At 34.2% G+C, this 11,336-nt stretch overlaps 1 protein-coding gene across 12 annotated transcripts in view; it reads left to right on the top strand.

Annotated features, from left to right (window-relative positions):
• Window positions 1-328: 328 nt before the first annotated feature.
• LOC128256335 (nipped-B protein) overlaps window positions 329-11,336 on the top strand; it is a 215,936-nt gene continuing 204,928 nt past the window's right edge. The window contains exons 1-7 of one of the 12 annotated variants that reach the window (XM_052986627.1): window positions 329-463; window positions 902-1,037; window positions 3,871-4,042; window positions 4,096-4,214; window positions 4,267-4,429; window positions 4,492-5,294; window positions 5,365-5,529. In XM_052986627.1, the coding sequence (XP_052842587.1) occupies window positions 971-1,037; window positions 3,871-4,042; window positions 4,096-4,214; window positions 4,267-4,429; window positions 4,492-5,294; window positions 5,365-5,529 (1,489 nt within the window). In that variant the 5' untranslated portion in view covers window positions 329-463; window positions 902-970. Of the gene's footprint in view, window positions 560-901; window positions 1,038-3,870; window positions 4,043-4,095; window positions 4,215-4,266; window positions 4,430-4,491; window positions 5,295-5,364; window positions 5,530-11,336 lie in introns of those variants that run through there. The other 11 variants (XM_052986634.1, XM_052986632.1, XM_052986628.1 and 8 more) reach the window with 11 other exon arrangements.

The raw sequence follows: 11,336 nt of genomic DNA, 5'->3' as shown, positions 1-11,336 counted from the left end.
ACGCAATCAGCTTCTCTTCCTTGTCGTCCAAGTTGGCAAATGCCTTGGTCGCATTATAGTTATCCTGCTGAGCATTACAGAGTTTAGTAAACTCACTCATGTTCATTAATTTTAATTAATTTCTTTTGGATTTGCCAAAATGCAAAAGTAAACAAACCCAGATCAGCTGCTCGTGCCACTCAAATGTCGGAGTAGCATTAGCTAAATGCTAATGCGCCAATGGAATCAGGCACATTTAAAAAGTCCACTAATGCGGCAATGGAATCAGGCTATTACATAAAAAATATTTCCAACTGTTCCGTTTGAGTGTGCTATGATTTGGGTATTAGTTTTTTAGAGCTGCATGTCTTCCAACTATCAAGTGGTTGATATTTATCGGCTTGCTATTTGTGAAATTAAATTAGTAGATCTAAACAAAAATAAACTTGTGGTTCTCCATATTTTGAAAATAAATGTGCTAAGTGTAATCAACTTATCTTATACTGTACATGTTTGTACATCTTAAACGGTCAATATATGTTAAGGCCTTGTTAAATATGTTAACTTTTGACCTTCCCAAGTATTAGTTTGTTATTGTTTATTAACTTAACGGGCTGTATAAATTCCTACATTTGTAGTTATAGTCATAACCCAAAATGATTCTTAAATGTAAAAATATAATAAAAAACCCTAAAAATTTACATTGTTTGTCAATAACATCAAAAATGACCACAAATTTATTGTGATTGATAGCTTTCAATCTGATTGTGGCAAATTAAAGTAATTTAATTACGCTACCATATTTTCTTTTGACGGTCCTTTGCTGGATAATTTTTAAATAATACATATATATACAAGTGCTTTCTTATACACCCATATGTACATATATGTAACATATGTATACATTGTAACCAATAAACAGTATTACTAGAACTTTAATAGAATCATCCCGAAAAAATACAAACCTATTCGAGTCAGATTGTCATTAAAGATGGGGGACCGTGACTTCCCGACCGTACCTGTTACAACATTATCCGGCTTAACCAGCACTTCTGATTGTAAGTCATTATTGGGTTACAAGTTGATTTAAATACGTTTCCAAGTGACAATATATTTTGTACTTGATGTATTTTTTGTAGCTATTTGGCATAATACAATTATGGTTCCCTCTAGTTATTTAGACAATTATCTTTCAAGATCACACTTTTAAAAAATGTAAGGCCAAATATTTAATTTTTTACTAAGAGTATAAAAATAATGTCCCAGCAAAAAAATCTGCGTACACAAGCATTATTGTCCTTCCAACATGACTTTAGTAGACAGATGGATAGCTGTTCCTCCAAAGAACCTTACTTAAGAGCTTCGCATAATGCACAAGTTTTATGGTTTTTTCTGACTTTATATTGGCCCATTCTTGCAAAATTACTTAAGAGTTTCACGGTTTCAATAAATTTATTTTTTTTTTCTTATTAAATTCTATAACATCTCTGACACATACTTTAAAATTGAAAAGTTTTGCGCTCGCTCCCTACTTTTATTGTCATTTCGCCTTGAGCGAAAATTTTTGTTTCTCAATTTAAAAAAATGTTCAACAAAATAAGAATTTTTTGTAAAAATGTCTGTCAGAAATACAATTTTAATTTTTTTCCTTCGTCCAGTACCTAGTTAATGGTTTAACTAACACACGTATTTTTTGTTTTTGACTTCTGATGATCCTGCAAAAAGTTTTGCTCTTAAAGGGCAGAGACCTTTTTCTAAGAGACTGATGGAAATGACGGCGTAATAGCCTAGCTTTATTTTTAAATCTTTATGTAATATGTATTTAAAAAAAAAATAAAAGTTTATATAAAATATAAAATTATAAAATTCAGCAAGAATTTTCAGCAAATCAGTGGATTTTCACCAATCAGACAAACATTTTGTGATAACTTTCATGTTTGGTCCAGTGTTGCCTTTTTTATTTTAGTAGGCTTTTCAGCAATTCAACAATTTTGTGAACAATTTTTATTAATCTTATTAATCTTATATTTGTTACTAGATTTAACATTACTTTAACGAAATCTGTTTGGTTTTTTTTTTATTTTGGGGACCCAGTTCAGAGAGAAACTCCCGGAGATCAGCTCCTTTCAAACTAAATATTTTTACTAATACTAGTCTTAAAATACAGTTGAAAGATAACAGAATATGTGAACAAAATGTTATATCAATACAATTAAACGTTTTCTCAGAAAAACTGCTTTAAAATTCGATTTTTTTCGGCCTTCGAGCTTTATATAACCCCTTTAAGCATACAATGCTCGCAACTTGCATAGAACAGCTCTAAATTCGGGTTTCTATATGTAGTTAATTGCTGCAAAACCAAGCCATCTATAAATTTTATGTGTTCTTATAAAGTTTATTTTAATGTAGTAATTTGACGATAATTTTTCGTTTTGTACCACTTTGACTAAAATCCATTTAAGAATATTTCAATCCTTCCAAATAACAATATTAATTAAATAAGAAATCAATAACAAAAAAAAAGTTTTTTAACAGTGTGCTGAGCCACCTTTATCTCCAAAAATTCACACATTCGGTCTGGAAGGGATGGAAACAATTTTCCCAAATAATTCAACGAAATCGAGCTCCATTGCTATGACGTAACGGCTCCTGTTTTGTTTTTTTGCAATTTTTCTAAGCTCGGATTTTTTTTTCTCCGACTCAGAAATTTTAATTTATTTAATTTTAATGCCAAAAATTGTGTGCACGTACCAACGATACCGATCAAATAAAATACATGTAATAAAGCAAAAATTCAATGGAATGCTCACATGAAGTGCAAACAACTTTATAACGGCTTGCACAAAAAGAATAGTGTATCTACAAAATACCCTAAAGAAAGCATACAGGCTGTCCTATTCAAGTGGCAAGCGGTATTGTTCTTAAAGTAATAGTGTGTTTTATTTTTATCCAGCGCTTAAGTAGGTCACTCAAAGTTTTCGATTGGATTAAAGTCCGGTGATTGAGGTGTCGTTTTCAGCTGTTTTGGTACATACTTTAACAGATTTGGATCATTATCCTGTTGGAAACAAAACGAAGTCCAATTTATAAAAATGTTTGGCCTAACATTATTTAAAAACAAGAAAGAAGGCAAACTTCGGCAAGTCTAAGCTCATATATTCTTGCAGCTATTTCAAAAATTAAATATTCTTGAAAAATTAAAATTATGATATACTTGCGTATATGTTCAAAAGCATTGAAGCTATGATGATTTACAGCTCAATTATTCGATAGATTCCGATTTTAATAGAATAAAATGCGTAATTCTAAACTGTCAATTTATTAATAAGTCAAAAAAAATTTTTTTTTTTGTTTTAATGGGAGGTATTTGATATTGTCGTCCGATTTTGATAAAATTTAAACCGTAAATCTGAAATATTTAACAATTACTATATGTCAAAAGAATTAAAAAAAAAAAATTAAAAAGAGCAAAATTATAATTTTTGTTATATATTTTTACGATTGTTCCTATGGGAGCTATATGCTACAGTCGTCCGATTCGGCTCGTTCCGAATTTTATACTACCTGCAATGGAAAGTTGTTTTTGGGAAAGTATCAGATAGCTTTAAAACTGAGAGACTAGTTTGCGTAGAAACGGACGGGAGACGGACATGGCTAGATCGACTCTACGTTGAAACTTCTGACTGAAATTATAATACCCTCTGCAAGCGTATAATGTGAGTTTCAAAAACTACTGTCTAATTCACTAAAAGAAAACATTTTTTTTATAATGTCGAATAGTTCCAAAGTAAATCAATGTCAAATATAGCAATTTTGATTTTGTCATGGTATACGCATAGTTATTCGAGCAAGTGTATCTACAATCACCGTTTTATTCATTCTTAATTCAAGTGCTGAGCGAGTTGCCTGTGTCGGATTCGCTTCATAGTGCAGCATCTTTAAATAAGTCTCTACTGTTCCATGCATTAGTGGCCAATGAATCGAACCATTTACTTTCTGTCCGTGATGAAAATCTAGTGCGTCAATTAGTAAATGCAATTGAAAGAACGAACTCTGACCATATGTAAGTAGAGTTAAGTCAACTAAAAATTAAAACTAATTTAATGTATTTTACAGAGAGGTAAAATCAATATATACTATTGAAGAACCAGGAGCTACCACTAGTACTTATCCTGAGCTACTCCAGGGAATTTATAATTTTCGTCCAGGGGTTTTTAACACTTCATTTAAGATAAGTAAGTTTAAACTCAAAAGTCAGTGCTTGTATTACATAAAGCCCACCCACAGTCTGCCCCGACCAACATACTGCAAAGGCTCGATTCGATGAAAATAAAATTCAGTTTGATTCCTACTTAATACCGAAAGTTTGTACATCAACTAACTTATCAACTTTAAGAGAAGATCTATTGCAGAATCAACACTCGCCGTCACGCAGTGATCAGTTTACCAGGTAGGAGTTATACTCTACTATTGCTGACAATACTAAAATTAAAATATCGTTTCAACTTCTAGTATGGCTTCTGAAGAAAAGTCAGAAGAATTTTTACAAGGAAATATTAAGGATACGCCAATCGAAAAAAGCAAAAATAACAAAGACATCACTAAGAACTTTGATCAAAATATGATTACAATATCAGAAACAAATACGTCAAGAAATAATTCAATAATTGAAAAACAGTACGTCAGAAGCCCAAAAGAATTCAGTTACGGCTCAAAACACGTTTTAAACCAAACACCAACTGACGTTCACCAATCCATTCAAAATATTTCAGAATCAGTAAATATAACTGCAATAACCCAATTACAGAAACCTTCAAAACATTATATTACAAAAAAATCACCAAAGCAAAAAAATAACGTTTCTTATTCAAACGCGCAACAATTGCAAGAAGGTATAGACTCCTTTGCAATCAATAAATGTACCCTTGAACATCAACAAAACCATATTGCATCAACAACTACATCGTCATCTACTTCATCAAGTGGCAAGTCTCAGGTTCGGGTATGTATAAATCGTCTTTATGTTGAGGATAGCCGTCTTATGCAACAAAGTATTAAAAAGTTTGTACAAAAGTCACCAGAACTGGCTAGAACTATGGGGTTACTTCAAGAATCGTCTCAAATACAACATGAAAACTTTAATGCGCTGCCTATATGTGCTGAATCTGTAACAGTGAGTGAAGCTGGTAGAACAACTTCTAATACAGTGAACATACCAATCGACACGTTTTCAACTATAAAAGCCGATGAGAAACGAATTTCAGCGAAACGAAAATTGGCGATATCAATTGGTGACATTCCACCCGATCAAATATGTAAGTATAATTAATTAAAAGAATATTTTTATGCTAAAATGTATTATTTTTTTAAATTAATAATACATAGTTTCTCAACCTAAAATGCGTCGGGTCGAAAGAATATTTCCCTTATCGAATACAAAATGTTTAAAGGATGAAGTAACTCGTTCGCAAACCTATCAACAATTTTTGCGCAATATGGATCAAATAATTGAAATATTAGATGATAGTGAATCTCCTAATTTTGAATCAGGTATGTAAACAAGCAAGAATGAATGCTAACTTCTTTAAACCGAAGTTTACAAACCCTTTTTGACAAACCTAAAAATGATTATCCAGAGAATACTACAAAATGGTAAACCAAAAATTAAAATGGTGTTAATTTAAAACGCTATGCTAATAAAAAAAAAAAATTAAAAAATGTAAGCGAAAATTGAATCCACGACTCAACGCGATGATACGGCTAACCGCCGGACAAATTAATGTTCCAGTCTTTCCTATGGTATCAATATGACAAGGTCGTTCGAATTTAATATACTTAAACCCGTTTTTCTAGTTTTCTCTCGGAAGTGAAACATTGACAGTATTTTCCCTTAACATAAAAAACTTTCCCTTGACTGTTAATATTTCCTGAGGGCAGTTCCCTTTTGAAGATAAGTAAAACAACTAACTGCCGCTACTGATCTAAAGAAATGCTTATGTTTTGTCTTAGCTTTTCCTGCAAAGGACAGATCATTTATGAAAAATATTGTCCATCGATATACGGCACAGAAGTGTTTGGCACGGGTGTTCATTGAGCAGTCATCAAATCTTCGTCTTCAACCTTTTTCAGCTGTCCGGGACATTCGTTGTTCTAGTTTTCTCTCGGAAGTGAAACATTGACAGTATTTTCCCTTAACATAAAAAACTTTCCCTTGACTGTTAATATTTCCTGAGGGCAGTTCCCTTTTGAAGATAAGTAAAACAACTAACTGCCGCTACTGATCTTAAGAAATGCTTATGTTTTGTCTTAGCTTTTCCTGCAAAGGACAGATCATTTATGAAAAATATTGTCCATCGATATACGGCACAGAAGTGTTTGGCACGGGTGTTCATTGAGCAGTCATCAAATCTTCGTCTTCAACCTTTTTCAGCTGTCCGGGACATTCTTTGTTTTCCAAGTAAAAGTTTCAATTTTTAAACCGCGGAAACCACATTCTACAAGTTTACTCAGACATAGCTATTTACCGTAAACAGTCCCCAATATACGATGCCTTTCCGCGGTACTTTTCGTTATGTTGAAGTAATGAAGTAACACTTCCCGCAAAAAAAATGTTTAGGCAGAACTTCGGTTTGAAACGCCATACATTTCAATACCTAGTGAAAGCTTAAATTTGTATTTCACTGCATCTATAGATTTACTTAATTCTATTTTTTTGTTTGATTTTTAAATTTAGTTGAAATGTTTTTATTTTAGATTTCATATAATTATACCTGTTACACGTAGAGTAAAAGGGTATATTCTTGATAAGGACCAATAGCCGAGTCAATCTATCTGTGTCCGTCAGTATGAACGTCGTGAACTTGGAAACTATAAAACTAGATTTTGGGATTTGACATGCAGATTCCAATTCCAGCAAGTTTATTTCAAAACACTTTCTAACGCCCACAAATCGTGAAAGTCTGCCATGTCACTCTGAGACATGTCGTTAGGTTATGAGCGTGTTTTGCGGTCTTATCTATCGGTAGACAATAAAATGTTCAACATCGATCTATTATTTTAGAAGTTATTGAAGTAATTTATCCTCTGCCGCTGCTCTACCTTCAAAGCACTATTTTAAGGGGTGGGGGTGCTGCTCTCTTTTAGCTTTTGTGGGCAATGCTCTTCGACAGGTCTCCATTTTCGAAGCTCAGAATTTTGTTGTGGTGTTGAGCTGGGTAGACTGTAATCTTTTTACATACTAGCCTAGAATTAGGAAATTTAATGAGGAAATTTTTAAAATTTATACTAAACTTATGTTAGTGGGCTGTCTGTTTATAAATTCGCTTATGTCGCTGTTATCTAAGATGGCTCGGCTCACAATATTAAGTTCGGCAAGGGTTAAGCCCATCAAAATATTTTCTAAGTCTGTGATCACAATTCTGTTTTTTGCAAGGATGATTTCTAAAAGGTGTTTCTTCGTCTCTGCGTTTATTAATTGTGCCTGATTGAATTTTTTTTTCACAGTCATCAATGTCGGGAGTTCCAGCAATAACCTTGAGTGCTTTTCCGATTAGGTTAATGCTTCTGGCACCCCTGGGATGGGTTTTCAGGGTAGCGACCAATTTGCGAGTATGTCTGAAATCGTCCCTAAGCGTTTCCGTCGTTGTTTCTGTCTGATCCGCATAGTCCTCGTAGGATGTGAAGTTTGTAGAGTGTTGGAAGTAACCGTAACCGTAATTGTCCCAGATTACAATGTCACCGTCTACTATCGGGATATAGTCCGCGTTCGTGTAGTTGTTGAGTTTAACCGTCGCGTTTGTCGTTACAGCCGTTAGCGTAAGCAGTAAGAAATATTTCGTAAACCTAAAAGAAGAGTTTAAAGTGATCAACTTAATTTGGATCGATATGGTAAATTGTTCTCATGGACCATCCTCCCTTTAATGAAAACCGTGGTCCCCAGGTCTGCTTCGACTGTTTTTTCTCAGCATAATGGGGACAGTTTATTTCCCAAGCGTTTGTTTGCTTTTAGGAAGACCTTGTCCCCGATCTGATAAAATTTATGAGTCCTGTTCAAGGGACCTTTCCTGTGCATCTTGGATATTTTCCTGAATTTTTTCTCAACTTCTGTGGTTGTCGAATGTATTATTTATATTGGTTTCTTGTCCGTTAATGTGTGTATCGTTCTGTTGATTTTATAAGTTGCTAGTAAAATCGTTTTTGTAGTGTCATTTAATTTATTTTCGAGTTTCCGGCATCTAGTTATTTCTACTTGACCATTGGAAGTGCTCTGTAAGGAGGTGTGTTTGAGATGCATTCGTTAAAATTATTAAGCAGAATTTTGTGACCTCTCGTTGTCACAGTAAATAGTTTTTGTTTTCGGAAAAAATTGACTATATTTAGTATTGGGGCTTTTACATCTACGAATAATTTATTGCACTATGGCGAATTTTGAAAAAAATTTGATGCATTTGAGAAACAGGTTTCCGTCCGTCGAAAATATATCGATGTTAAGTATTTCCCCTACATAAGAGGGTATTAATGTTTGTCCGACCGTCTGTTTAGTGGGGTGGCGATTATATTTAGCCATAGAGCGGATTCTGCAATTTGGGGTTATCTCTGTTGATAACCTGAGCATTTTAGGAAAAAAATAACCTCTTAGGACTCACATTTTCTTGAGGAGCGCGATGTGCTCTATTATGTTCTGTAATTATGATTTCTTTCTGTGAAGTCCTCCGCTAGTTCTATCTGGCGGAAGCCTGATTTCAGATCAAGCGTTGTGAAAATTTGGGACTTCCCCACACCCATTTTGGTCGGTTGATTTTTTATCTACGACCCAGGTTGGATTATAATAGGGCGATCTAGATGCCATTATGTTGCCGTGCTCTAGAAGTTGTTTAACCTCTGAGTTTACGAATTCTGTCGCTGTCGTACCATCGTGCGGTGCGAGGGGTTTGTTCGGCGACAGCTGCTGGCGGTTGCTGTGAGGGGTTTGGAAGGCGACAGCGGCTTCTGCTGACGGTTGTCGTACCCTCGTGTGGGGGTTTGGTCGGTGGCTTGGATGGAGGTGGAGGGGTAAGCTGCTGGGTTTCACAGTCTTTTTTAATGTTTTTTTATTTAACAATACCATTTCCGCCTGCTGTTGCACTATCATTTTCACTTAGTGGGTGATTTTAAAATTTTTCACAATTGCAGAATGATTTTGTTAGCTTTTTTTTATTTTAAACTCCGGCGCTTGCACGGTTTTTTCCATTTTTTGGGTGTGATTTTTTTAATTCGCGATCGCTTAATGATTGCAGTACGAGCAAAAGAATTAAAATTTTTCGCTTATTAATTTTTTTATTTGACGATTTATTTTAATTTTTATTTATTGGGTTCCTTTTACTTAGTTGGGTGCCAATTTACGAGTTCTGTTTGGGATACACTTTATAAAATGTATTATCCTTAACTCTTTCGGGTGAAGGCTATTAATTACAATTATTTGGGCGCAAGCGTTAGCAGTGTAAATCACACTGAATTAAACCTTATCTCTGCGGCAACTCCAGACCTCTCTCGGGCAGTCGATCAAGTGCAGTGCCAGCACCTTGCATCTGCCGGACAACGATCACTCGTCGCAGGCGTGTTGGAGTTGGGCGGACAGCATTATTTCCGGAATGCGCTGTAAGTTAATTTGACCTTGCGCGTGTGAGCCACCGTATCCGGTGCGCAATTTGGCAGTTTCTCTGCATTTGAGTTGCTTGTCTTGTTAACTTATATAAAAGTACTAAAAGCCTAGCTTATCGAGGGTTGGCAAAGACTGGGCGAATTCGCAAAGAGCGAAAAAAAACTTTATTGTGCTCCAGCCTTCGCCCTAAACTAACTTCAAGTAAACTTCATGTAATCGACTTCAAATAACTTTAAATATTAATAATAAGAGAATCAGAACTCAAATGAGCAAACAGTGTTGAGGCTCGTTGCCCGGGCCAAACAACTAGCTTGTCTGGCTTGCGCACTGAGCCTCGGATATTTAGTTTTTTTCCGAACTCATATGCCAAATGTATTGCTCAAAAGATTTTTCGCCCTTTTTGTTGCGCTTCAGATGACTCCTCCTAGGCACATAAAAGTCCTTTGCTGCTGTTTTTACAGGCAAGTTCTTGGTCCTTCCAGCTACAATGGGTTCCTATTGGCGCTGTTGCAGTTGCGTTTCATTGCGTGCAATTATTAATAATTAAAAATGTATACAATTAAATTCGTCTTTTGAGCAAGGAAAATAAAAAATATATATATAAAAGAGGGGGTAAATTTGGTTTTTTAAAAATAATTATTTTTAAAGCTAAGATGACCGCGAAAAAAAAAATAATAAAACAAAGAGTACTTAAATAACAAACAAACGAAATTTTGTGCGAGCACTAAGTTACTTTTCAACAATTAAAATGCATTTAATATTATTACTCAATTATCAAGGCCTTTTATGCTCCACTGTAACGGCGGACCATAGGCCAACCATGACAATAGAGTTACTGAAAACCTTATGTCTGTACAGATTAAATGTTTCCTAGAAAGCAGCTCCTTGGAGATAAACCCAAAAAATCGAAATGTATTTTCATCGGCAAAAGACCCGTTGTTACTTCAACTCTACAATATTTATTTAAAAACAATACACCCATTGAATACGTAGAACAGGCAGTAAATTTGGGAATTAAATTCAGTAACACATTGTCTAAGAGCAAGCACATAGGAACAGCAACCGGGAGAACATATGGCGTGCTACGTATACTTTCCGATTCAAAGATACAAAGCTGCTACTCGCCAAAGCCATCCTCGTTCTTACACTATTCTACGGTGTCTAAATATTTGGTCGTTGCGACTCGCGAGATATGAGCAAAATAACATTAGCATTTAACTCAATTGTTCGTCATGTGTTTAATTTAAATAGATTTGACCATGTATCACACCTGACTAATAAAATTCTTTACCTGAATTTAAACTCATGGATTAAATATAAATTAATAAATTACTTCTATAAACTTGTGGCCAGCCACGAACCAATGTATCTAAGCAGCAAGCTCATTCCTGCTATATCTCAACGAACTAATATATATGCCCTCGCAGTCGGATGCAATGCAATCCGATTATGGAACAGTCTACCACACGAACTTAAAACAATTAGGAGCGCAACTCTATTTAAAAATAAAGTAAAAGAAATTTAAAAATAATATATATTATTTTAAAAAATAAACATATACATTAAAATATTATAAAATTCTTTCAAATAAGATAGTTTATAGGGTTTATATTAAATTTTCCATATTATAATGGCCAGTGCCTTAACAATAAACATATTCTTGTAGCGCTGGTATAAATATTGAAAAAAATTAAATTACATTTAAATTTTTCCAACT

Source organism: Drosophila gunungcola (assembly GCF_025200985.1).
Source record: "Drosophila gunungcola strain Sukarami chromosome 2R unlocalized genomic scaffold, Dgunungcola_SK_2 000015F, whole genome shotgun sequence".
Lineage (NCBI taxonomy): Eukaryota > Metazoa > Arthropoda > Insecta > Diptera > Drosophilidae > Drosophila > Drosophila gunungcola.
Note: the sequence above shows the minus strand (reverse complement) of the source record. Positions and strands in the feature narration are given on the sequence as shown.